This window comes from Nothoprocta perdicaria, unplaced genomic scaffold (assembly GCF_003342845.1).
Source record: "Nothoprocta perdicaria isolate Ctin4 unplaced genomic scaffold, notPer1 scaffold_103, whole genome shotgun sequence".
Lineage (NCBI taxonomy): Eukaryota > Metazoa > Chordata > Aves > Tinamiformes > Tinamidae > Nothoprocta > Nothoprocta perdicaria.
In genome coordinates this window covers 303,709-330,908 of record NW_020454128.1, presented here as the reverse complement: position 1 = coordinate 330,908, position 27,200 = coordinate 303,709, and the positions used below count along the sequence as shown (strand labels likewise).

The following is a 27,200-nucleotide window of genomic DNA, read 5'->3' as shown; positions in this document are numbered from 1 at the left end:
TAAAGAAAACATGTATATATGTGTGTCTACATGTTTTGTTTTGTCTAACAGAGATTTTKTTTGTCGTGATCCTCATAGGTTGAAAATATCCTGCTGCATGATCGTGGCCACTATGTCCTGTGTGACTTTGGAAGTGCTACCAACAAATTCCAGAACCCTCAAACAGAAGGGGTGAACGCAGTAGAAGAGGAGATCAAAAAGTAAGTGTGCTCTTTCCTTTCAACTTGGGTATAGCTCCTATTTGGAGGGAGCTTCCTCCTCCCCTTTACTGCTAAATTTTGCCTGTATCTGTTGCACCGGGTACATTTCTATCTGGTGAAGGCAAATAAGGGCCTAGGGTAAGGTGAAATAATGCATTGAGCTTGGGGTAATTGCTCTGGACCCGAAAGGCTGCCTGTACTAATTCAGAGGGGTTGCCCACTGCAGTGAGATAGTGGTGTTCTCTTTTATATATGAGGTCAGTCTGTCTCTGTCCCCAGTCTATCCTGGCTGCTTTGAACTGCAAACACAGCAAATAACAAAATCCATCTGCTGTAAGCCACTCATCATAAATCCTTGTAGTGACTAAGGAAGTGCTTTGACCAGCTCAGAAGGGAGCCTCAGCTGTTACAGAAACTGGAAGGGCATTGGGATGTCGGATCCATCTCCTTGCCTTGCCTCACGTGCCGTCGGCTCCACTCGTGACAGCGAGATGGCCCTTGAGGCTTTAATAAAGCAAATGTGACCGGCACTCCCACAGAGCCTCGTGGAGCGGTGCCGTGGACTCCGGCTCCTTGGTTTTGTTTAGATTTAGTAACTGCATAATTTCCTGGACTTGTTTGACTTGAGCGTTTAGAGCTCTTCTGGTCTCCCTATCTAGTCTGTTTGAAACGCCCTATTTGTGCACGTGTTAGCAGCCCTACGAAACCTTTGCCTTTAGCAGTGCCCTTTTGAGATGAAGGGCAGTGATAAGGAAGGTGTCCCAGCAGAAATTATAGAACTGCTGATGGAAAACTGTTTTGTAGCAGTTTCAACCTGTGCCTCTACTTTTTCTACTTCTAGTGATTTATTAAAACAAGGCAATTTCTAGCTGCAGTTCGGATTGCAAAATAACCTTTCCCTTGTTTGCAATGACTGCGAGCAAGGATCCCAGTATGGGAGCCTATTTATTAGGATCCCTGTATGCAGCTCCAGTCCTGTCRGTTGGCCAAAGTCCCAGCAGCAAGGACGGTGTGGAGGACGTTGGACTGTCAACCTTGATGTTCTGAATCCTTGAATACTTCTGTTTTGATTCTTAAAATGACGACACTGATTTGTGAGTAAACTGGTGGCCTTACAAAGGGATCCTGGCTGTTGCCTTGGTTTTCCAGGTCAGCTTTCAGTGGTTAGTATTTTCTTGTTAGATGTACGAAGCAGATTCTTTAAATGAATTTTTTTCTTTTAAGTGTTTTATTACCTTTAGCATTTGTCCTGAAATGAAGAGGGATGTGCAAACTTTGATTTGTTTTTAAGTATGATACAGTGAAAGCACAACTGATGCCCCTTTCCAACTCACTGATGGATTGGTCTTTTTTTTTTTTTTTTTTTACCTGCAGGTACACTACATTATCCTACAGAGCACCAGAAATGGTCAACCTGTATAGTGGCAAACTTATTACTACAAAAGCAGACATATGGGTACGTATAAAACTCACTCTACATTAGTGGACCCAGACTGCAGCTTGCTTTCATTACCATAATTACAGGGTAATGTCTTTCTGGAGCTAACCTGCTTCCTGTAAAAGGTTGGAATCTTTCTGAAAAGAGGGAGTTCCTCTACTTGACATTTCTGTTGAGTTGCTACTAAATAGGGAGGCTGGTGGATGAACATGATTGCTTGTTGATATGCTGCCTCCCATGAGATTTTAATTTAGGAGTGTATAAAATTCCCAAATAAACCCATTCAAACTTGATTTCATATCTTAAGACTTGAAAGAGAACATTGGGGATATTGTGTAAAATGCAACTGTGGAGTAATCTTAAATGTGGAGCAATCTAATTGTGGACAGATTCCTTCGCTGAGGAGGAGATGGGGAATAACTGTGCTGTTTGTAGTGCAACAGCAGCTTGGGCTGTGTTTCAGTTCTGCTGCAGAGTGTCTCGGTGGTGTCTGAACCCCTGAGCTGGGCAGTAGTGAGACAGTAGCTGTATAAGGAGGGTTTTCGTGTATCCTCCCTGGTGCTGCACATGTGTAGACAAAAGGGAAGACTACTGGAATGTGTCTGCTGGGAAGAGACCTCTGTCCTCCCCGAGCTGAGTTGGGAACGCGGCAGCTCCTGCAGAGCTCTGGCCTGGCTGAGTTCATCAGGAACCTTGTGAAACTGTGCACCCATCTCAGGTTGCTTGCCCTGGTGACCTGAGGAGGGACAGCCACAACAGCACCAATGTGAAAAGATGGTCAGGGCCTTGGATCCAGCCGGAGGAGAATCCGGGATTTGTCCTCCTGCCTGGGATAGAGCAGAAAGGCAGAGCCCCAAAGGCTCCCACTGCGCTCTGCTTCCTGGCGTGGAAAGAACAATGTCCTAGTGACCCACTGGGTGCTCCTGAGCGAGAGTGCAGTGCTGCAACCTCCCTTCGCCTAAACTGCAGACAAGTTATTTTAAACAAGAATTGCAACCCAATTGTGAAATCCTGTAGCAAAACATACAAATTGACTGAGCTTCCCAGGATGAGGAAATGTTTCCCCTCTCCCCTCTGCGATGCTGGGGGTGTTTCATAATTACCCATTTGTACAAAACTTGTCTTTTGGGAGAGTTCTTCTCGTTGTCAAAGGCAGCACGGAAATAAATGGAGCAGTGATAGAATCTAGCGGCCTGCAGACAGAGGAGTCTGTTTTGTTTYAAGATCCTCTTGCCTATTGCTTTATTTAATTTTCCTGGGTTTAAACTTAACATCTCAGGCTAATAAACGGTTGTAAGGGTCAAAAAGTGCTTTGATGTGGTGCAGTTTTAGACTTGGACAACAGTTTAATTCTTTTTTTTTTTTTTTGGCATTAGAAAGATATTAAAAATGTGTCTCACTTAACCTTGCTATTATTTGTTTTTTTTTCCTACCAGAACAGAATAAGTCCTATTGCAGATTTATTTATAATGTAAATTATTATTATGTAATTATACATGTATTATTGTATGTAATGTAATTTGCATGTACCAAGGTGAAATTTCTGTGGGTTTGGGTATCTTATATCTGATTGTTCCCTATCCCTTATTACATCTCTGTCTTTTCTTGTGAAATTACATGAGGGTGTTACACTGTAGAGGTATAGGGAAATGTGGGGAATGTGTGTATTGTTTCTCAGCTAGTAGATTACTTAGTAATCTAATTAGCTTAGTAAGGGGTAGCTCTTGGTGTATTTATGTTCACTGTAATCCTGTTCATTTTTCAGATGATTCCACAGTGATTGAATTGTTGGTTTAGGAACATGCAGGACCCTGGTGGTAGAGTGAGCCAAACTGCTCTCCCAGTTATCTACAATAATACTGGAGTTGTATGGTTGTCTGCTTTGCTCCTGTTTATTAAATAATCTGCTCTGTTCTCTCTTCAGGCCCTTGGCTGTTTGCTGTACAAACTCTGTTACTTCACGTTGCCGTTTGGGGAGAGTCAGGTAGCAATCTGCGATGGCAATTTCACCATTCCAGATAATTCTCGGCATTCGCAAGACATGCACTGCCTCATCCGTGAGTGTCTCTTACGTGACATATTTGGCTTTTGCAGAGCTTAAATATATTTTTGCTTTTCACATCTCTGCTCTTACCACAGAAGAGTTGACATTTCTCCTGTTTCAAGAGACTTGCTTGCATACAGAGTTGCATTAAATGATCTCCCAGTAGCTTGGGTGATCACTCCTGAAAAGGCAGTTATGACAAAGAGATTGCTATTTGGCTAGGCTGTAATGAGCTCTGTGTAAAGACAGGCAAATAGACAACCATTTGGTTTGAAACTCCTACAGAAGCTTGCACAATAAGCCTATTTATACAGAAACGTATTTCTCCAGTAACCTATTTGGATAAGGAACTGAAAAGAACCACAGTGACTTAGACTAGCGATGAGAATTTATCTTCTATGAATTGTGCAACAGAATGGGAATGATTTATAAATAACCCAGCGACTAGAGTGAATGTGTAATTAAGGGCACAGTGCATCACTCTTGGTGAAGCTGGAGCAGCTCTYTTGCTTTCAGCCTGTGTTTCATTTTTTCTAGCCATAATCCTGAGTAACACAGACTTGAATGTGTTGGCAAAGAAGCCTGGTGCTTTCCTTGCTTATGCAAAGGCAGGGATGTGTGTGTGGCTGGCTTGTCTTTCAGCTCCATGGCCACACCTGGGGTTGGATGGGGCACTTTTCCTGGAGAGGACCTGCCAGTCAATCCTGCCTGAGCATCCTGCCTCCGATCAGCCTCGCTGACCACGGACTGGGTGCTCAAAGATGCAGGGCACCCTGTTAGCCTCTGGCTATGCCATGTACACAGATCTGCCTGTTCTGATACTTGGATATTAACTTTTTTTAAAGGGTATATGCTCGAGCCAGACCCTGACAAGAGACCTGATATTTACCAGGTCTCCTACTTCGCATTCAAATTGGCAAAGAAGGAGTGTCCCGTCCAAAATGTCCAGGTGAGTAGAAAAGGAGTGGATTGATGTAAGGTTCTGGGTGAGGAGGCCTCAATATTAAGGGTAGAGTTTCTCAGTCCTGTAATTCACTTTTCTTTTCTCTTTTGTAATTAGAAATGCTCTTCAGTGAAGGCAGGGGAGAAAAAGAAGGAAATCAGGGTCTCATTTCATGTGTTGCTTGCTTTTGTATGCCCATGAGATACTCCTTCACCCAGTTAGCAGCATGAGGCCATCCAACAGGCTTTGTGCCTGTGAACATGCAAAATTAGGCCGTGCTTGTGAAACTCACTTAATTTCTAGACAAATCCATCACAGCGTGTGTAACGTGCACAGTGGTTTTATGCCTGCTGTCTGGCTGAGAATAGCCTCCCTCCACTTGCTGCATCAGACCTTGCACAGCCATCTGCCCCTGCTTAATGTGTCTTTACTCATTTTGGTTGGTAYGTAGATTTTTGGAGATTTTTGTGGATATCTTAGTGACATGAAACTTTATTCTTCTTGCCTCTACATAATGGCTGAAAAGGAACTTCTTATGGTTTCTTCATAACCTTAAAATTGAGCATCTGTGTTGAATTTGAGGTGATAAGGAATAACTACTTTGGTGTTTCCGGAATCTTCCGTTTTTACTTGGACACTTCTGCAAATAACTTTGGGCTCTGTTTTCTGTCCTCAAAATATTAAATGCAGTGATGTGTTTTTTGCAGAACTCTCCAATCCCTGCCAAGCTCCCTGACCCAATCAAAGCAAGTGAAGCTGCAGCGAAGAAGAGCCAACCAAAGGCCAGGTAACCACATTCATGGTGCCCAGGTCTCCTTTATGTATTGTCTGTCTCCTTTTTAATAGGAATGATGTCTGAGTTTATCTGCTCTCTTGTGAGATTACACTTGGTCATGGAGACAAGCAAGGCAGTCCTGAGGCTTTTGCTTCAAACATGTAAATGTCCACTGACTTGAAACTTGAAAAAAGAAGATAACAGAGGATATTGGGGTGTGTGTGCATGGAGGGGGATGCTGAGCATGAGTCAACAGCGAGGCTGTGGGTACTGAAGGCTGTTTGACAGCAGCAGTTGAGGATCATGTGCTTAGATGAATCTACTGTGTCATCCCTCCTGAGGCAGCGCCCGCAGCCAAGGCAGGGCAGGCTGAAGCTGGGCTGCAGCTGGGCTGCAGCGGCCTTGGAAGCGGCCCCGGGAGCGTGAGTCTGCTCAGGAGCAGCACCAGGGCCTGCTGTCGGTCAGCTACCATAACCCGACCTCAATCACTGTGAACCTAATCACTGGAGAAACCACTTTATTGCTGTGATGGTTCTGCTTTCCCTCACTGTTGCTAGCTCTGCTGCTTATAACCAAGACTTACAAATTCTTTTTAGACAAAGAACTTGTATCTCGTTTTACTGTCAAGTGAGTAGTACAGCAGTGAATAATCCAAAAATAGCAGTTGTCTTCAGACCCTGAAATAGGGCATCTCTCCTCTGTAAGTCCCGGAAATCTGCTTTGTTTGTTTTTATAATTGAACACAGTTACCCTTATGTTAGTAGAACTTGATACCTAGTAAGCAAGTATATTGACAAAAGGGCAGGATGGTGCCTGATTTCTTGGCTCTGTCTCTTTGCATTATTGCAGGAGAAAAAATAGGGAGAAGGGATCAGGGAAGTACAAGCAACCTGATTCTGGGGTCAGGCACACAGAAGTCGAAGTACTTATAAGATGCCAGATTAAACAATTCTGCTGAAAGGTGCCAGCTGCTCTTAAGCTAACTTATTATACCTTTCATCTGTATCTCTATAAGTGGATTCGAGCAATATGTTGCAGCAAATGTTTGAATGAGTTGAGTGATTTTGACAAGTTCCAGCTGTCTGACAGGAGACGATGCTACAATTGGCGAAGAAGTCAAAATGATTGAAAGTGAAAATCGGATCAAATCCAATTGATTGGATTGGATTAATTGTTTTGAATGCATCTATTAAATTTTACATTACTTGCAGTTTTGAGGGAAGGATTGACCTGAATACTTGGGGACCTAATACACTTGCACTCCCATGTGACTTAGTGCCATTGAGTTGATAACTAGTGCAGCAGGCTACAGTTTATCATGCTAGCAAGTGCTCTGCTCTTGATGTTCCTTCTTCCTCAACTCCTTTCCCTCTTTTGCAGGCTGACAGATCCTATTCCCACAACGGAAACATCCATCGCGCCCCGCCAGAGACCCAAAGCAGGACAGACCCAACCCAACCCCGGGATCCTCCCCATTCAGCCGGCCCTGACGCCGCGGAAGAGGCCCACGGCGCCGACAGCCCTGCAGCCGCAAGGTGAGGGGCCGCCGCGCGGCCAGGGGCTCCCGCTGGGCCGGGCCGGGGCGCGCGGTGACCTCCCTGACTGATGGGTGCCTCTCTGCCAGTTGCAGGCCCCGGCACGCTGGGCGGCCCCCAGCCCGCGCTCCCTGCCAGCGGCCCCCAGCCCAAGGCAGCGCCCCAGGCGCCGTCGCAGCCACCGGCACAGGTCCCTTCTACTCAGCCGCAGGCCGCGCCGCAGCAGCAGCAGCAGCTTTTCTTGAAACAGCAGCTGTTGCAGCAGCAACAGCAGCAGCAGCAGGCTGCATATTACCAGCAGCAGCAGATGATGCAAGCTCAGCAGGTGAGCAGGGGGCCATGGTTGTTGCATGTTCCTCCCTGGCTGTGTGCTGAAGGCCTTCCAAGCCTCATTTCTGCATTTGTGACCAGTCTTCTGTGCTGGGGTAGATGTAGTTTTAGGGGGCATCCTAATGATGTAGCATCTGCAGGTCTTTAAGTTTCTTTACGACATGACTTTGGTATCTTTAACTGTTGTAGTGAAAGGCCTTGAGATATTTGTGCGAGATACTAGCACAAAAGTAGCAGTGCTGGTTAAGGTTTGAAAGTTCAAAGTATTCAGAGGTCTTGAGATCAGCTGATGAGCAGAGGGGTGGAAATTCTCTCCTGCTCTCCTGGTGGGGCAAGAAACGTGGCATGCCTTTCGTTAATGGTAAGACTCAGGTCTGTTTGCAATAGCCTGTGCCAGGGAGGCCTGTGGAAACACTGCGTGTTAGACAGGATGTCTTGGTGACAGACTCGCATACATAACCGAGGTGTTTATAGCAGCCCACATCGTTGTTAATGCATAATTTCCCAGTGGAGGCAGAGGACTAGTGAATCCTTCTATCCTGGGGAAAGGAAGAGTTTTGTCTACAAAAGTGGAGAAAGGAATTTTGGGCCGCTGGATCCTGTGTCTGGAAGTCCAGCATGGGCGGGAGCTAACACAGAAAGGAAGGATTTAACGCTAGTCCAGCAGGCCGCTTTCCACTGCGCCTTTGCTGGTGGCCTCCAGGCCCTCTCAGGCTGTTAGTGCTGGGGTTTTGGTGCCCCGCTTGCAACCTTGTAGCACACGGCTCAGCAGCTGTTCTCGTCCCAGTTCCCAGTGATGCAGCAAGGAGCACCCGCACAGCAGCAGCTCATGCAGAACTACTACCAGCAGCAACAGCAGCAGCAGATGATGGCCCAGCAGGCAGCAATGCAGCAGAAGGCGGCAGCAGTGCAGCAGAAGCAGCAGCCCCCAGCCCAGCCCCAGGCCCCACAGGCTGCAGCGCAGCCCACGCCTCCGCAGGAGCAAGTGGTAAGAGCCTCGCAGGAAGGAGTCTTTAAAAAAACAAGTAGTGGGGCATGGTCTCTTCCAAGCATGTTCTCTGAGCAGAAGATACCAGTCCAGGCCCTGTAAAAACCTTCTTGTATTGCCAGACTTGAGGTTAATAAACTGCATTCACTTCTGTGGATATTTCAGCACGGCCCGTTTATTTCTGAGCACCGAGTGTACCGTTCTGCAGTGACCTACATAGTGAGATGTGAGGTGGGTGTCTTAGAAGCAGTCAAGTTGGCTTCTCAGCTGTGGAGAGCCTGTCTCAAAGGCAGGGTGGAAACCATGGCAGCTGCTCTCTTGTTTGCCTTGCCCTGCTGCAGCTAGAATTCACACTGCGGATGTAATTCACTTCTGACTACCCCCCTAGGCCATCCCAAGGCTTGTATCTATCTCCCCTGGTTGAAAATGGCCTGGGATGATACTGGGCAGGGAAGGGAGGCAGGGTAGAAGTGCCATGCTATGGAGATGGAGCAGACAGTTTTCTGCTCTTTGTATTCTGGTTTTCCCTCTTGAAATCTGAGCAAGTGAAGCCCAAGCTCCTGCACAAATTTGCTGTAGAAGCCCTGTACCCCTCTAGAGATGTGACCTTAAATTCGTGGCATCTGCTGCAAGAAGTGCTGCTCTTGACTTTCCCCAAACCATGTAGCCATATAACAGGATTCCTGCATGCTCTTATCTGTCTTTTTTTTTTTTTTTTTTTTTTTTTTAAGCACTGCACTGGCTCTCATCCTTTCCCTTAAGCAAGCTGCTAAGACCAGATACCCTTGAAAAACATACACTGACAGGGGTCTTACCTCCAGATCTCCACCATAGAAAGGGGAGAAAGTTTCCTTTGTGCAATTAGAGTAATGCTGACATAGTTTAGATCAAACACTCCTTAATTTTTCTCTAGATTATCCTTGCTCTGTGTCTCTGAAGTCAGTCCCCCAGAACGTGGCCATTCTTCAAGAGCTGTCCTTCCCCAACAAAGACCTTCCACCTTGGTTTCTCTCCTAGATGCAGCCACAAATAAGGCAACAGCAAAAACCTCAGACCACGCCACCCGGGGCCGTGCCGGGGCAGAAGCTGGGCTCCCTTACGCCACCCTCATCGCCCAAGACGCAGCGCGCGGGGCACAGGAGGATTCTCAGTGACGTGACCCATAGCGCCGTTTTTGGGGTTCCAGCCAGCAAGTCCACACAGCTGCTGCAGGCAGCTGCTGCTGAAGCCAGTCTCAACAAATCCAAGTAGGTGACTGAGTGCTTGGTGTCAAAGGCTCTGGAGGGAGGGGGTAAACGAAGCTCTTCAGGTGCTTCCTAAGCCAAGCTCCAAGTTAAAGGTAGGCAGCAAAGGGTGGTCTAAGTGAGCCTTTGTGTCCCCAGAACTACAGATCTTGTCAGGAAGTTGTTTGGAGCTGCCCAAGCAGTTCTCCAGAGTGCTTTTGTTCTCCCAATATTATTACGCAAACTGCGCTTCCACCTGAATTACAAATGCTTGTCTTGTTTCAGATGTTCTTCCCCAAGAACACTTGCTGCATCGCAGTTACAGGTTCTACAGGCAGAAAGCTTCCTGTAGAAAATTCTTTCCAATGGGATGTGTGTGGGTTTTTTTGTATTTTGTTTTCTTCTTTCTTTCTGTTAATTCCTGACACCAGCAGGGTGCTCGGATACAATGATAAGCAGRTGAGGCAAACTAGGGCCAGCCTTATGGATGTTTAAGGTACAATAACTTGGGCTAAATTAAAAAGGAAGTGATTATGAAGCAGTAGCTCAGACAGATCATGGTGCTGGCCAGAGAGCTTCAGACTGGTTATTAATGCCTGTTGTTTTGTTGGGATGATGGTGTCCAGGTCTGCTTCCACTACGCCCTCGGGTTCGCCAAGAACCTCGCAGCAGAATGTGTATAACCCGCCTGACGTCTCCACGTGGAATCCGTTTGATGACGACAACTTCTCCAAGCTCACAGCTGAGGAGCTGCTCAACAAGGACTTTGCAAAGCTGGGTGATGGTAGGTTCCTGGAGTGTGTTTAATACCAGGCTTCTTGGAAGCAGGAAGGTGGGGTGGAATGATGTTTTCAGTCAGATGCTGCCATGCTGTTGTGGCCTGCTGTGCCTGTAAGAGCTAAATCCTTCCCATCTCCCCATTTCTCTGCCATCATTGCTGAGCAACTGCAATTAAACAAAAGAAATTCTTCAAGGGAGTGGTATTCACTGGTTTTTGAGGTGGCCCTGATCAGTTTGTTGTAGAAGCTACAGTTAAAGTTCTGCTTCATCTGCAACTTCTGCGCATGTTGATTTGCAGGGAGTCTCTTAAGCTTTGTATGGTAATAGTTCCCTAAAGGGACAGGAAGGAAAGCAACCTTCAGAATGGAGGTCTGTCCCTAACTCTGCACCTGGCCTTTCAGGCAAAGCTCCAGAAAAGATGGGCAGCTCTGCAGAGAACCTGATTGCAGGTTTCCAGCCGGCTTCAGCTGCACCCCAGGCAGATGCTTTTGGTGGCTCTTCTTTCACTGCTGGATCAGGTGAGTTTGTGAGCGTTTCCCAGAGGGTTCTGCCCTCAACAAACACAGCAGGCAAACAGCAACTCTCATCATAGCCTTTTTTTAAAGGAAGATAAAATTGATATAATCTTTGAATTGACTAACAGATGGTGAAGGCAAGAGGTTTTGTACCGGCTGTGTGTTCTGGCTTCTAGGGACCTGGAGTCCTTGGCTGATCTAGAGAGCTCCATTGCAGATGCCTCTGTGTGTGTGCGTGGCTCTTTTTGGTCTCTCCTTTGCTACCTGGGTGTCAAGGCCAAAAAAGCTGAGTGCTGCTGCTTGTTTGTAGTTCTTCAGCATCAGGGGTTCTCACTGAATTCACTGAAGACCTGGAAAACTGCCAGCAGCAGCCCTAAGTGAGAGTAATCCTCCCCCATCCTAGGCAGTCGTTCCCACCAATGAAAGCTGCAACCGTTTGGAAAGGCTTCTTAGTGTCCACCATTGTCTCTACGAGGCATCTCAGAGACATTCTGAGAAGAGCCCGAAGACYCCTTTTGTGGGGCAAGAGGAGACATATCCATTTATTCAATTTATTCATATTTCTATTTATAATAGATTTTGTGGGGCTTATCAGAGAGTTTGGTACTGTTGGCTATTTAGAGTTAAGGAGTTGAAGTAGATGAGGCCAAGTTCTTCAGGATGCTCTCCGGGACGCTGTGCAGCAGAGTGGGAACTGCTGGTGGTGTCCRTCAGCTGTGAGGAGAGATGCTGAGCTGTGCGGTGGCTCCTGTAGAGCGTCCATATGTTCTGGGCTTTATGGACACTAGCCTGTTTATTTCCCTTTTGGTTATCTTTCAGATTTGCTCCTTGACTCTCTTGCCCCAAGGTCCAGGCTGTTTTCTCTCAGCTGTTGCACTGGGACAGGCACTTCTAGCCCTTTTCTTTTTGTTTAAGTTTGAGCTGCAGGTTTCACTGTAGCCAGCCCCCTTTAGAGCAGGGGGGCTGACCTCCTGTCTGTCCATTGTCAGTGCATCTCACCTCTTGCGCTGCTCTACAGTGCAAGAATAGCACTGAGATCTCTGAATTAAAGTCTTCATCGGAGAGCTACATGGTAATAGGGTCTCTGTCCTTTTCCCTAGCAAAGCAAGCTCATTGTGAGTGTGCACGTGTTGTTCTTCCCAGGCTATGGCTTGCATTCCTTCATATTGAGCTGTATCTCAGTACTGAGTTTTCCTGCTTGATGTTTTCTGCTGTTCTCTCTTCTCTTTTGTTTCACTTTGCCCTATCTCTTCCTGGTTATCCAGCTGAAAAAACGAAAGACATTCTGAGTTTGGACACTAGCCCTCCTCTTCTGACCGTGCCTGATCCTTTCATTCCTCTCCCATTATCTGACACACCAGGTAACTGGAACTGAGGTTTATGGGGTGGGAATTGTTGTCATTTACTTTGTATTCTTAATCTTTCAGTTTTATTTCTAGGCACACCTGAAATCCTGGGCCCTTGTCAGTAGTGCTGGGCACCAGCAGACTGGCATAAACAGCACTGAACACAAGAGCTCCTTGTTTTCATGTCAGCCCCTTGAGTTATCAGCTTGTTTCTAATGCTAATAACACTGGTGTCTTTAAAGATTCAGGATTCAAAAATAATAACTGGGTAATGATGTGGGCTCACCTAAGCCACTTTGAAATTGGCTTCCAGTTTGGAAATTGTAGTTTCCATTTTTGCTGTTAATTTTGCTTTCTCAGAAGAGTCGGTGTTTCTTTGGCTTCCAAACACTACTGTGAACCCCATGCCTCATATGAAGCAGAAGTTAACGTGTAACCTTTTCTGATTTGGCAGAATTTCTGCRTGCAGTTGGTAGCTATTTTGATTTGCTTTGCAGTACTGCTTAAATGTCTCCTCCATGTGCATATTTCTGACTGCAGCAGCCAGCGCTTTTTAGCACAAGATTATGTAAGTGCTTAGGAGCTTACTTGCAAATCAGGGGGATTTGGAACATGTTTTTATCTTAGTGTTTCTCCAAGCCCTATGGTGATAGTGTGTGTGATAGGTCCCTCCGTGTCAGTTAGCCCCAGAGGACAAGTTCCTCACCCTTGCCTGTAGCCCAAGCTGTGGAGTTGCTTGTGGTTTGATTGCAGAAGACCCAAACTGCAAACCTGTGCGCTCATAAATTCAGCATCTATCCCTGGACTGTTAGGTACGTTCCTCCTACCTGTGTGGTGGTGTGTGGTAGGTTTTGGGRTTGTTTTTTTCCTCCTCCAGAATTGTGCTCCTCCATTCTGGTTGAGGTTGAAAGAGCATAAGAAATGTGTTACAGATGAAAAGTGTTTTCACTCATAAATGCTGCAGTTTGGGAAACTCTGGCTGCACAAAGTTTATTACGAAGCAGAACTCACTGTGAGTCTTCTCCTGTATATGAGCACTTTGAAGGGGCTGACCTGCCAGCTGTAATTTGATAGGGACCTCGCGAAGGTAGATTGTTCTACACTGCTTTTCTCCCCAAGCACTTTTGGAGGTATCTGCTCTTCTAGCTTGAATTCTGCCAGCCCAGACAGCTATTATGTTCCCTGCCAGAGTGTTCAACACAGCCAGTTACTCACTGAGCCAGTTGTTTTTCTTACTGCCTGTTGAATTTTGAAGCAGCAAAAACCCTATGAAGCAGCAGCTGCAGCCATAGTTGCAGGGGGTCACCCTGGATTTGGAGTCGGTTTCTYAACATGTGTGTGTCCTGCAGAGCAGGGGGCTCGGTTCCTTTGTGTCTGCATCTTCTGAGCCTGGTACTAAAGTGTCCCAAAACCAGCAGAGAGGACTGGGGCACGAGGGATGCAGCCCAGGGACAAAGGTCCTTCTCTAGCTGTGTCCCTGGGTGGTATTCCTAGTGTCAGCACTTCCCATTTCACACTTGCAAGCTACCTTAGCCCTCTGCAGCACCTGCTGCAAGAGACCTTGTGCCTTCCCGTGTGCTTAGAAGGACAGACAGACCTTTTTGGGACAGACTCCTAAGCAACAAGCGGGTGATGCCCAACACCCTGCAGAGAGCCCCAGGATACGTCCCCAGGTGGCCCAGGTGTCCTCAGCTGGAGCTGACATCCAGCTTTAGCAAGACGCCCCTCTTGGCTTGGGGGAGTCGGGTAAATGCGCAGCAAGGACAAAATGTGGACACTGGTTTATAAYGACTGCCCTGTTTCTGTGCATCATGGTGTTGGAGATTTCTTTTCCTAGAAGAAATCGTTTTTTCACTTGCCTCTATTAGAGGCCTTTTTTTCCTTCAGAGTGGTCCTAGAGATCAGATGACATAGTTTCTAATAGAAGGCAGCAATATTAGCTCTGAATAACCAAGTGAAAATTGAATGTTTTTTTTAGCGCATTCGTTGTTCTTAGTATGTTCCAGCCATGCACAATGGCTGCAATTGCTAATGGAAACATAACTGGTAAAAGGAGCTGGCAAGAAGGGTGTAAAAATATGACAAAACATCTGTTAAAATAAGGGGAAAAGCAATATTCATGCTGAAAACATTTTTTTTGTACCAGTGTAGGAAAATGAACCAAATTCTTAATAAGCTTATTGCAGGCTTCACTGCTGATTAATCCTAACGGAGTATTTGATCAGAACGGTAATTTTTTTCTGCTGCACGTGTCTGCTTAATGTCTATCAGTACAAATTTAGCTCATGTTATTATGGGAGGCTAAATTTTGCATAGGGTTTTCTGGAGGCTCGCGATTCAAGCGAGTTGCGAAGCTTCAAGGCAGATCTATTTTTTGTCTTAGGACTTCCTCTGAGTGAACCCAAGTCAAGGTTTGTGCCCTGTGTCCTTTTGTCTTTTGACTTATTTTTCCATTGGTATGAATAGGCTTTGGCCCTAACTCCACCAACCTGCTTTCCAGAAGTATTTAATCACCACTTTGATCCAAAACCTCTGCTCTTAGAGCTCCGTATTCTCCTTTTTCAAATGGCTCTTTTAAAAATATGTTCACAGAACCATTTATTCCCTGCAGTAACTGAACATCTGAACTAGAGTTGGGAGATGAATTTGTCTTTCGTGTAGCTTGTCTTTGCCATCATGGGAAGTGTGGTAAGAGATGTTCCCTGTCCTGCTGAGCTGCGTAAACATGCAGATATAGCTGGGGAAGGAAGCTTGGCCAAGGGAGCATCCACGTGCTATCCGGGCACAGGGTGGGTTCTCGTTTGGGATGAAAAGGCAAGCAGCATTGCTTATTCAAGAGTCATTGTCATGTTGGAGCTCTCTATGGCACTTCTAAGTAGCACTTCAAGGATATTTTTTCACCTTTCTCTCACAGCTGCCCTCCCTGTCCAGCCTGTGTATTCTGAAAATACAGCTTTACCCACCCCTGTCAGGATGTTTATAATTATTTTATTAGGAAAAATCTTAAGAACTTGTATTGGTAGCAGGATGACATGTAGACTGAGCTTAAAGTAATTGCAGGCATGCACACACACATGCAGATGTGTGTCAACAACTTGTTTACATCTTGAGTTGGGAAATACAAGGGGAGAATTATTCATTTAATATCTTGATGAATTAATTGCAATGCTATTACCTGAAAGTACAATTAGACATGTTGATGTTTTGGAGCAGCAGTGTGCATGATCACTTGAACCCCACTTAACTGAGTGTAAATAGTATCTCAAATTGCCTCTGCCTGGGGTTCACTTTGGTCGGAAGCTGTGTTACTTGACACATTTCTGAGACCATTTGCATTAAAATCTTTGGGTTTTATCTCTTAAGGAGCTGCCATTAAGCACTGTCCTACTCTATGATGTTTAAAATCTATATATTTCTTAGGAATGTCACTTGCTATCCTATTTTCTCACTTCTCCCTGTGCTATCTTTTAAAAAAAAAAAAAAAAAGTCCTTTTGATAGAAACTGCATGGGGAAATTTGAATTCCAGTGACCTCCTGTGACTAGCCCTAGTCTTCTGAGGCTGCATAATTAGGCTCCCTTTAATACGTGATTACTCAATAGGAAGAAATTTTCCTGGGTGTCTGATCTCTGCCTCGGTAACTTGCCCTCCTGCTCGGAGCACGGTTGACTTGGCAGGACTTTTACCACCTTGTCTCTCTTTCTCAGTTGACATTCGAAGAAAGGAACTCTGCTGTGTGCTCTGTTGAATTCTCTTTCTTTTGCTATTCCTGCACAGTCCACGAGTGAGTAACATTCCTCCCGTGTGCAGTGCCTGCCTGGGGAGCTCTTGGCTTTGAGATGCTGCACTTTTTGTTCAGTGTTATCAAAGTGTGACAGATGTTTTTGCTCCTTTTTTTTTTTTTTAACTTGCAAATTGCTTGGAAATCTTTATTCGTTTTCTTCCTAAGAGCCTGCTCTAACTAAAGACATATTTACCTCTCCCTGTGCCCTGATGTTTTTATAACTGCACCTGTTTTTGAGATGCTTTCTGCACATTCTCTGTCATTCTGGGCTTGTGTCAGCAGCACGGCATGCCCCCTCAGTCTGTGGTGGCACTGCACATGCCACGGCTGTGCAAATCGACTAGTTGTAGGTCTCAATTACCTGATACGTGCGTGTGCTGAAGAAAAACCAGAATCTGAAGAACAAGGCTGAAATAGCCTCACTGGATGTAAATCCAGAGGAATTTTCTTGATGCCAGGTGGTATCACAAGTGTTTTATATTGGTGCCAGCCTGAGGAAAAGCTCTCTCCCTTTCATTCTGTGAAGAAGGGAGCTGGCTTTCCAAACTGTGAAGCTGCCAGTATCTCTCACTTTGGGTGCTGTTACATGTAGGTTATTCTCTTGCTTTGTTTTCTCTGGATTTGTTTTTATTTTGGTAAGAAAAAAACAGTAATTTCTTACTGTGTGGATCTGGAAACTTGGGAGGAGAGTAGGGTATTCACCTGGGAGCAGTTGTGTGAAGCTGGCTTGGGCTCTTCGAGGAGTTAGTAGAGCCCTTTCTGTTTCTTCCTGTGTGCTCTTGAGGTTTGAGACCTTCACAAGAGAACCTGGTTTTCTCGCAAGGTCTGCGTAGAGCTGAGCGGCACCTGCCTCATGCCCGCGTGCAGGAAGCAATGTAGGGCATGATGGATTCTTCCTTGGGTTCCTGCTTTGGTGCTTGGAGGGCTGGTGGCACAGACATAAGAGCGGGGTTTAGGTTCTGCTGCAGATATGCAGCCTTCCTGGGCTCGGGAAGGTCTGATGTGTTTTCAGAAGGGTTTTCCTTAGTGCATATGTGTTTTCAGTAAGTATATCGTGCTAAAGAAAACGAGGCTAGCTCTTCTAGAAAAGGTATTTCTGCTCTCTAGTCTAAGACTTACCAATTGCTCTGTGTCTTTGGACTCTCAAGCTCCTTTGCTCTTAGCCAGACATGAGTTTCCCATCACTTAAAGGATCGCCCTTCCTTTGCTTTAGCTCATATTTCTACAGATTAGTACAAGATGCAGCACAAAATAGAAATGAGGTAAACTAAAGGGACTCGAAAGTCTCTGTTGTGTCTGGTGTATGCTTTACCCATTCACCCTGACATCTCTGTATTTGTTCAGTTTCTCAGCCTCAAAAGGGATCAAGTTCCTTTTAAAACGCACACTAAGACAAGCCCTGGCTGCCTGTGACAGAGCCAGTGGGGTAGGAAACAAAGGAAATCTCATAAGTCAAGTAACAAAACACAGCAAAGAACCACTGACTGTTTAAAGCATCCCACAAAACAGGTTGAACCTTTGTGACAAGAGGGAAAAGAATATTGTGTTTATCATTGTGATTTGTGTGGGTTTAAAAAGTGTGGCCGAGTTCAATATGCAACTTACTGCCTGACCAAGAGAGAGTCCCACAGTGTTAAATGCAAAGTCTGCAGTGATGAAAACAGAGGAGACTTTGAAAAGGAAGGTTGAAGGAGAGTGTAAAGGGAAAGGTCTCAGGAACTGCTCATGTGCTTTTGAGCCTTGAAGAGCCTGGCTTTAAGAGGGGTGTCTTAGACCTGATTCTCCAAAATGTGCATACATTCCCAATACACACACACACACCTGCCACTTTATAGTCCTGCAACCTTCGTCTTGAAGCGGGAACCAGCCTGGAGCTGCACAGCGGTGAGGTCTGATCCATGATTTCTCCCACAATTGTGTTCTGTGCCTTGCTATCTGGATGAAGGGATTTAAAATGCTGTTTAAATCCACTGTCCTCAGGATGGATCCCCATTATCTTGCACTTCCTTCCCCTTAGGAAGAGCAGTTGAGCATGTTCCCTGACCTCTTGTCCCCCGGTGTCTCGTGTTGTGTTTTCCTAACAGGCTACAATCAGTTTCCCGTGGAGTTGGGAAGGCTTCAGGTACAGGCAGGGCTGTGGTCCCCATCGTGTCTCCCTCTTAGTTGATCATCTTCAGACCTTTACTGATAGAAACAACTGCTCCTTGATTCCCTTCACCTCATGGTTACCTTAGTGTGCCACTTTGTGACACTTGTCATGGGGACTAGGGTTTGTCCTGCTCTAATAAATAGTTCCAAAGCCACTAGGTCATTTTCTTATTTATACCAGGCAATAAAAATGATGGATACTGTATAATGCGCTTAATGGTGCAACTTAAGCTTTTCTGTGGCTTTCTCACTGTGATAAGTCATTTGAATAGCAGTATTCCAGAGTCTGCATTTTTGTGTGGTTATGAGCACGTTTTCTTTGGTTAATAAGTACCAGACTGTGAACTCAAAAAAAGGAATAGTGGAGATGTAGAATTGTTATAAAGGCATAGCTGTGGCATGCCCAAGCTCATGCTAATGTCACGTTATAACATTACATACACAATATATTCCTCTTGACGAGCTGAAATGGCCAGGTTTGTGCACATGGAGCAAACTTTATCAACAGTATATGAAGGTGAGAGCCCAGAGTTTCTGCAGGGTTGGCAGTGGGTGTCACTGCTAAGCCTCACTGCTTTGTACAGGGCTAAGACCAGAGGGCTGTTTTACAGCTGCTGCTGGGGAAGAGCAGTGTGCAGAGGGTGAGGAAGGCTCTGGGGTGTCTAGATGACTATGGACAGCCARCAAAGGCTAAATATGTTCCCGTAACCCTAGTGGAAGGTGATCTGTAAGGGGTAGCATTATTTGCACGCATGATTGTGCAGATGCTTTTCTGAGGCTGCTSTGTTAGACTGTGAGGCCCTGAGTTGAGCACCTGATTAATGTGGTTTTATTTTGTTTTGTTGCTTTTTTTTCTCTGCCTTCCTTCCTCCTTTTCCTGCTTAACCCAGAAAAACTGATTGAGGGACTCAAGTCTCCTGAGACTGCGCTTCTGCTCCCTGATATCCTGCCTCTTGCTGACCCTTTCGGTAGCACCTCAGATGCTGTGAATGGTAAAAACAACCACCTCAGGGCCCCTCCTTCCCCGTGGCTTGTTCTGCTTGATAACTCTGCATGTTTACCCCCCTGGGCTCTGGAAACAGCAGCTGATTTTGGTGGAACACAATGTGATAGGAAGCTATGGATTACTCAGGGGCAGGTGTAACCCCTGGGAATCACATCTGAATGGTGAAGATGAGGAATAGGTAAAAGCTGGGCACGCTGATATGGCACAAGAAAATGGTGTGGTTGCACCTTCCATGTTCTTGTGGTCTTAGGTATAAGAGCTAATTGCTGAATGAGGGAGAAGGTGCAGAACAATCCCACCATTTCTGGTCAAGCCTCACGTGTGGCTGCAGCCTAAGCACTTGGCCTGTCCATGTCTCCACTAGTCCTCAGCAGGGCAAGGAATACGATGCTGCTTTTGCTGTGGGACACAGCATGAGAATAAATGTGGTCGCCACAGGATCTGGACAGCTGCCTAGATAGCCCCTACTTGTGCTGTGTCTTGCAAACTAACCTCTGGCTTCTCTGCTCTTTCGTTGCGCTTTCGTAAAGGAAAACCTGACGTAGCTGTTGAGAGTCTCATACCGGGCCTCGAGGCTCCCTTGCCCCAACGCCTCATGTCACAGACCGAGTCGGTGGCTTCCAACAGAACAGGTTGGTGAGACGGGAGGGTGGCTGGGCCAGCCTGTGTGGTACTTCTGTGGGCTATGTCACCTTCTTATAATGAATTGGGAAGCACTGTCTGCTTGAACGTACCCTCTTTGCTCTCCCTGTTCTCCGTACTCTCTTACCAGCTAAACTGGACTCACTTGTGTGTTTTGTAAGTGGATCTTGCCTCGTTCCTTAAATGCCAGCAYTGCTTCCTCCTCACAGAGCTGTACTCACACTTGTACTTGTTAAGCYCATCATAATAGATCTATAGGTGCCAGAGCAGTCACTGAGCTGTTCCGGGGTGGGGATCAGCGGGCAATTAATGTCCCTCCCTTATTCCAAAGTCTCAGATATGTCAGCTTTTGCTGCACAGGGACTTAACGTCATCTTCAAGGTCTGTTGTGAAGTACAGTGGCTTTGCTAGAGACTCCCTGCAAGCCTGGGTGGTACAATGTCCTGCAAGAGACAGATAGCTTTCAGATATTTACACCTATCACCTCGCCTAGCCTAGAGCTTGGTTCCTGGGAATGCCACCTAGGTGCCTGGGGAGGGATGGTGCCGTGTCTCAAACAGCACCTTTGTCACTGCTGCCTTCTCCATGGGTCACACCCTTCGCAAGGCAACGTGGGCACTACCTCTTGTGTAAAAAAGTTGTGGTTCAAGAAGCAGCTGGTGTTTCTGGTACATGTGAGAGTAGCTTTCAGAAGAAGCGAGGACTGTGTCGTGCTCTGCTCCGCTGGTGGATTTAAATCTTCACTTCTGTGGGATTTCAGCGTTGTGTCCTTAGCTTTGGAGGGTACTTACCTCAGTGAATCCACGTACATTTTGCAAAAAGTGTTGGGAACCACTCTGCCCTCGCTGCAAAGCTGTAAGAACTCATGTATCTCACCACAGAAAGGGGAAGATGGGCGAGGGTTTGCAGCAACAGCCTGTTGATGCTAAGCAGGTGGGAACGGGAATGTGCCAATCTCATCTTACCAGTGTTTGTGTCCTGTTCAATGCTCCCTTGCGACCTTTGGATGTTAACCTGGATTCAGACTCTCTCACTGGAGAAGACTCTCTGCTTGACTGTTCTCTGCTTTCTAACCCTGCTGCTGACCTCTTGGATGAGTTTGCTCCTGTAGCTCTCGCAGCTCAGCCTCACAAAGGTAAACTGACCCTCTGCCTCTAGCTTCTAACCTGTCCCGGGCCTGCACCTGTACCTGGTATATAATGCTGCTCTACGCAAGCAGATCATATGACCCATGTTCTAATTTTACATATATATATTATATATTTTTTTTCTCACAGATGGTTGTGGTTGTTTTATTCGCAAACTGGTGAAGCTTGTAAAGGGCACTGAAATGCCAAGGGGAAAAGATAAATAATGGTATTCAGCTTCATAGACAAGTATTGTCAAGACAGGTGGCATCTCCTGTGAGACCAAGTGATAGAAGACTAGGCCTCCAGCACGCAGCCTGTCTTTGGGTCTGTGTATGGAGGCACTTGGGATCTTTACCTTTTGCACATTTGTATTAAGACTTGCTCTAATCCTTCTTTATTAAGACCAGAAGGGATCTTGATAGTCATCTCTGCTGGTGTCATGGATTTGTGAAGCCAGTGGATTTCTTTCTTGTCATGTCTATAGCAGACAACTGAGCTCTTGCAGATTTGGAGACTGTTTCCCTTTTGCAGAGGTTATCAGGGAAGCAGCTTTGAATCAGACTTCAGTATCGCTTTGCACCCAATGTGAACAGAAGTTCAAGTACAATATGGAATTGAAAAGCAGTTTACAATAGTAGGAAAAAAAGAGCTACAGAAGAGTAGTAGACCATATGCATTCATTTCTAAGAGCTGCAGAACAGGCTTTGCAGTGTGTGATTATCTGAGCTAGTGAAAAATATCAAAGTACTAGACAGTAGCACTGACAGTACTACTGTAAGAAAGACAGTATATTTTACTGCAAGTAAAACAGTGTATTTTCACTGACTATTTCTTGCATCAACTCATCTAAAACTTATTAGCTTGTTTGGTAAATTTAGGTAAAGAGTTCTTAGTCATGATCTGAATTGAACAGGAGCCTTCTCTTTCCTTGGAGAATATAAACATATCCTTGCTAGGCTTCCAGAAGTACTTTATATAGTCACTGAGGATGAGAGAGTAATTCTGGATGATATTTAGGTGGTGATACACAGGGTGTGACGAGTCCCTAAGGGAGTTCGATTGCCTAATCGCAGAATCCACAAGGCAGAGAAATGTCTGATGCTACCATATAGATGTGGTCTGAGCCCATGTGGATGTGGTTGAACCTGAAGCCTCAGGATTTTACCTCCACTTTGAACTAGGCTAATTGTTAAGTCTTTGACCTGGCCCACTTGTACTGTGGTTCTGAAGAAGGCTCACTTTTCAGTTTTTTTTCTTTCCCACCTCCACTTTTGTATTTAATCTGTTCTCTTCCCTTTGCCTTAGACTTACCAACTTTTTTTCACCTTTTTAATTAAACTTCTGCTTCTAAACCCTGTCTTTTAAAGCATAAAACATCCTAACACTTCTGGCAATTCTAACCTGCTCTCTGCTATCTTTGCTTCTTTACCTGTTTCTCCTTTATGCTGCAGAAGATACTAACCTGATATCAGGCTTTGATGCTCCTGAGGGCTCTGAAAAAGTGACAGAAGATGAGTTTGACCCAATTCCAGTGTTGATATCCAAAAATTCACAAGGTAAGCCAGGATTTGGGGGTGAAAAAGGGAAAGGAAAAATATATTATGAACATAAACTAGTTCTGGGGCAGTGGCACAAGTGAAGTAGTACAAACTGTCAGCTCTAAGATACTGTCATTGTAGCAGGTTAGAATTAGTTTTCCTATGATTTATACAGGCTTTAATTTTTTTTAGGTTATTTGTGATAAAATAGCATATCCAAGAAGATATAACAGACACACAAACATTTTGCATCCTGTGACATATTTTTTAGCAGTTTGCCAAGCAGTATATGCAGGTAACTGGCTAAATGCCACTGGAGAACTTCAGAGTTCCTTACTTGCTGTTCAAGCCAGCAGAAGGGGCTCCCTTGACTTTCTGTGTAAGTGAGCTGTACACAAGGTGCAAGGGAGCTGATGAGCATTTCTAACCCTGAAACTCCCACTGAAAGCGAGTTTTTCATTTATCCCTGCTATTTTTTTTAAAGCTGCTTGGGGGAAATGAGAGAAGTTTGGTACATGGGTACCCATTTCATTTGAACAGCTTTGAAGAGTCAGAGGCCAGGAAGTCACCTAGATCGTATCAATATGATTGTTTCAAGCCATGTCAGCCTCATATATGGCTGACTCTGAAAAGCAGCACTATTTCCTTAAAACAAATGATGGTGCTGAATTTGTAGGGAGGGAAGTAGGCGATCTTTGCTGAACAGTCACGTGTCTCCTCTCTGCAGTCAAGCTGCTGAAAGATTTTGATTGCAGGTTTTGATCTGCTAGCATAGGCCTAAAAGCATGCTCCAGGGCTGCCTTTTTTGGGGGKTTGTTTTTTATTTTCCTAGTAGCACTTTTTTTGAGCTCCCTAGATCCCGTTTTCTTTTGTGGCATGATGTGTGCTGCGCCAGCTGCTCGCTGCCTAAGTCCAGCTTTCAAAGACTGATGCTCGCTAGAGAAATGTGAGATGAGGCTCTCTGCTCCTGCTGGGAAGCTGGAGCGTTTCTACCAGATTTGGGCCAGGGCAAACTACCTTACAGAACAGCCTCTTCCTCCAGGAGCAAAGCTAGAAACTAGAAGCTAGATGAACTCACCTTGCCATGGGGGGAAGCTCAAAGCTGCTTGGAAAACAGCAGCTTATTTTCAAGCTTTGGAATTTTGAACAGTCTTTTCTATAGGTTGTGAGTTGTTGGGGTTTTTTTTTTTTTTTTTTAGTCTTTGTATAGATCCTGTAGGAAGGACAGAAACCTAAACTTGGATGTAAATTGTAGGAGAAGGAAAAGGTTTGCAGAGATTTTATGTTGCCTCAGATGTGGCTATGGTTTTTTTCATGCAGCTATCGTGAGCTGAGTTTGGAGGGGAGGGAGAGGGTGGAAGAGCAAGCAGGGGAATGTTTTTGCTGTAATGATGCAAGTTAACAGAAGATCTTGAGCAAGTTTTCTGTTTTGCTTTGACTTTTTTTTTTCTTTCTTTGCTTGCTCTTGAACATCTGAAACTGTCGTGTGTGCGTGTCCTGTTCGTTACTGAATTCCTATCTCTCACACTTTCAGGTGGGCATTCTAGAAACAACAGTGGAAGCTCTGAGTCCAGTCTTCCCAACATAGCCAGGTCTTTACTGCTGGTGGATCAGCTCATAGACCTGTAGCAGTGACACAGTAGCAGACGCAGTTTCTGTAATGTACTTAATCCTCCGTTTTCATTTCCAGAGGAGTTACCTTCAGTTGTGTGTTTATTTTTTTCTTTTTTCCTTAATTACAAGAAAAATAAATCTGCCAAGAGGAGACAGTCACCCACTTTCTCCCCATGCTCCCTTGTCCTGGGAGAAGATTCTGTCTCAGTTCTTCAGGTAGTCCTCTCTAAAGGTGGGGAACCCACTGCGGTTCCTTCTGCACCTGTCTTTGCTAGCGTGTGTCTAACGGGAGCACCGTCATTAGCCGCTCTGCTGAGATGTACACATAGCACTGTGGAAAGCCTACCTGTAAATGACGTAGATAATCTTAGCTGACGTATGATCCCTGCCTACAACAGACTCCTTTCTCCTTAGACTAGCATACAAACAGCCGTGTTCCAGTCTTGGCATCTGTGTTTTGGGGTTTGGGTTTCGTTTTATTCCTGCTTTTCTGACCAGCGGGCAGGAGGAAGGAGACAGGTAAAATAATTAGGGACGTTCCAGCCTGTGGAGGGCAGGTTAGGAGAGCTGCTGTGTCCAGATTGCTTGAAGAAAAGCCCTGACTTGGCCTGGAGCGGTCCTGCACCGTTCCTCTGGCCATGGGGCGGCTGAAGAGCGTTTTCCAGACTGCCTCCAGCTCCTGGTTCACTCTTTAACAATCCTGCTTGTGAATGAAGTGTGCTTCTTTGAAGAAAGAACGAACAACACAACCCACCCCCCCACGACCCCCCMAAAAAAATTAAAGTTGCAAAAATGACCCTAAGTGAAATAGAACAAAATTTTGAACCAAATACATGTGAGTATGGCTGTGATTAGCTTTTTATTGGATTTTTTTTCCTTTTTTTCTGGCTGAAAAGGGCATTGTGGCAGCAACAGATGCACTTTTTTGTGACTTATTTTCTGTGTTTGACTGAAGAAAAAAAAAATCCCCCCAAACCTACTGTAAATTGTGTATGAAACAAATTGTCCTTACAGTTGTTTGTCTCTCTTTAATCCTGGTTTCAGTCAAGCATCTGGTATCTGTTCTGGGTTCCCTGTTTTCTCTTGTAACCACATATAGTGCAAACCAGTTAAGTATGGAATCCTTTTTTTCTTTTTCAATAGACAAAGATGACTGTAGACTTTATGCCACTCTTTGGTCTTTGTGCAACAAGCATGCACTTGGTTCACATGGTTTGAAATAAGTGCTGCTCCACCGTGATGGGTTTTACCTTTTCTTTTCTCCTTTACATGCTCAGTTTGTCACCTAGCTGGATATGCTAAACCTGTTTTCATTGGCCTCTGAAGTCTGGAGTTTCTATCATGTATTTGAAAGCTCTTTCTGAACAGAAGGACTCATCCTCTCTAGTGGAATAATTAATAGCTTACCGCTGACCTTGTGTATGTGTATGTAGCTGTATTAGTAAAAGTGCAGTTTCCCATGTGCGAAAGTATGAACGACTGAAATCCGTGTGTACTGACCCAAGAAGGAAAGAAATCCAAGTCCGTGACTGCTCCTTTCTTAACTCTAGTCTCTCTGCTATTCCCCCTCACCCCAACACTTAGTTCAACAAATTCTGTAAATAGAACTACCATCAACCATGTCTGCTCTACGTTACTCTTCTTTTAAAACCTCCACTTAATAATAAAAGTATTGCTTAAGTGTGTTGTATCATTACATGTGTATACTGCACTTTCCAAGAGAAGCTTTACATGAGAACTATGAAAATGACCTTAGTAAAATTGTGGATAGAACTTTTTTTTTTTTTTGTTTTATATTCCTAAAGCACAGGCAAGCGGGACTGGTTAACATGAAGAAGCTATAGATAGAAAGTTATTGTATAGTCAGATACTGAGAATATATGAAAAGAGAATGGATTTAAAAAAAAAAGTAACCATCTACTGTATATTAGAACAAAGATTTCTGTGAATTAAAGTACTTTTAAAGAATGTTTAAGATTTTAAATAGCAGTTGTTGTTCAAGGGTTCTGGAAAAAATATAAATGCACTGGGTTGTTAATGCTATTAAATAAGCGGACGTGAATGTTTCTTTTATTGCTTTTTCAAGTAGCTATTCCTGGATCTGGGTGGGAAATATGATACAATGGAAGAGTAAATCTTTAGATGTGTCTGTTATTTAGACCTGGTTCTTCTGAAAACACTGGCCTCTTTGCTAGAAGAGTAGAAAATGCAAGAGATGGGAAGTGGGCAGATGTGGGGGACTGATTTTGAGCTCTCAAAAAAAAAAAAAAAGTGGTTGCCCAGACGGGCTTAGTTCAGTGCTGCCACGGTGCCCAAAATGTAAGGAGATGTGCAAGATTTTTGTAGGTCAGGTCTCAAGTCACATAATGTAAATATGCAGCCAGCAAAATCACAGCGGAGCAATTCTGCTCTCTGCCCCTGCGTGCAGTTTATTTGTCTGGATGACAGGGCAGCCCTTATCCCCACAGTGCAACCCTGAGCCTCAAATCTCGTAGGGATTTTGCTTCCCATGACTTTGAGACCCCCAAAGCCACCCTGGTTCCAGAGACGAAAGCTCAGATGTGCTTCAGGCAGAAGGTTAGTTGCACCCCAGCAAATTCCAACCATGGAGCGCGTGGACCTCTGCTCACAGCGAGGGTGAGCAAGCCCAGCACCCTGGGTGCTCGCAGCATGTGGGTGCACGTCGGGATTTGAGAACTTACTGTGTCTTGAGCAATTCTGGTTCGAGAATTCCTGGAGGAATCCTCGGAGCCGAGTTGTAGCTGTGGTGGATGCGTGGGAAGCATGAATGTGACAGGAGGAGACGTGCTGAGAAATGAGCTTTGCTGGTTAGCTTGGTTATAAATACTCTTGGTTGCGATTAGCTCCTCTAAATGTGCAGTGTCCACACCTGCTTCACTCCAGCAGCAAAGGGGGAGGAGAGAAATAGTTTAAACTGTTTTTTCCCCCCTGTGTCCTAGCCTTCTGTAAGCAAAAGCAGTTGCCTTTTAGCTACARTGAAGCCCACGCAAGGGAGCACAGACACCTCGTGCAGCAGCACCTCCTGCTCCTGGGCATGAAGGGTGTACTGCTCACCTGGCTTCTGGGCTTGCTTGGAGGAGGATGGTGATGCCCAAGACTTGTGCTGCAGCCTTCCCCAGGACAGGGAGTTTAACCCTGAGCGCTTTCCTTACACTGCAAAGCTCCCAACCCGCATGCCTAACATGCGGCGTGTGCATGGTG

At 45.3% G+C, this 27,200-nt stretch overlaps 1 protein-coding gene across 1 annotated transcript in view; it reads left to right on the top strand.

The window, feature by feature from the left end:
• The window catches only part of AAK1 (AP2 associated kinase 1), a 53,634-nt gene that overhangs the window by 19,858 nt on the left and 6,576 nt on the right, over positions 1-27,200 (top strand). The window contains exons 5-15 of the mRNA XM_026042822.1: positions 79-200; positions 1,575-1,656; positions 3,563-3,695; positions 4,528-4,631; positions 5,333-5,412; positions 6,781-6,935; positions 7,025-7,260; positions 8,053-8,253; positions 9,271-9,500; positions 10,103-10,260; positions 10,658-10,774. Coding sequence (XP_025898607.1) covers positions 79-200; positions 1,575-1,656; positions 3,563-3,695; positions 4,528-4,631; positions 5,333-5,412; positions 6,781-6,935; positions 7,025-7,260; positions 8,053-8,253; positions 9,271-9,500; positions 10,103-10,260; positions 10,658-10,774 — 1,618 coding nt within the window. The remainder of the gene's footprint in view (positions 1-78; positions 201-1,574; positions 1,657-3,562; positions 3,696-4,527; positions 4,632-5,332; positions 5,413-6,780; positions 6,936-7,024; positions 7,261-8,052; positions 8,254-9,270; positions 9,501-10,102; positions 10,261-10,657; positions 10,775-27,200) is intronic.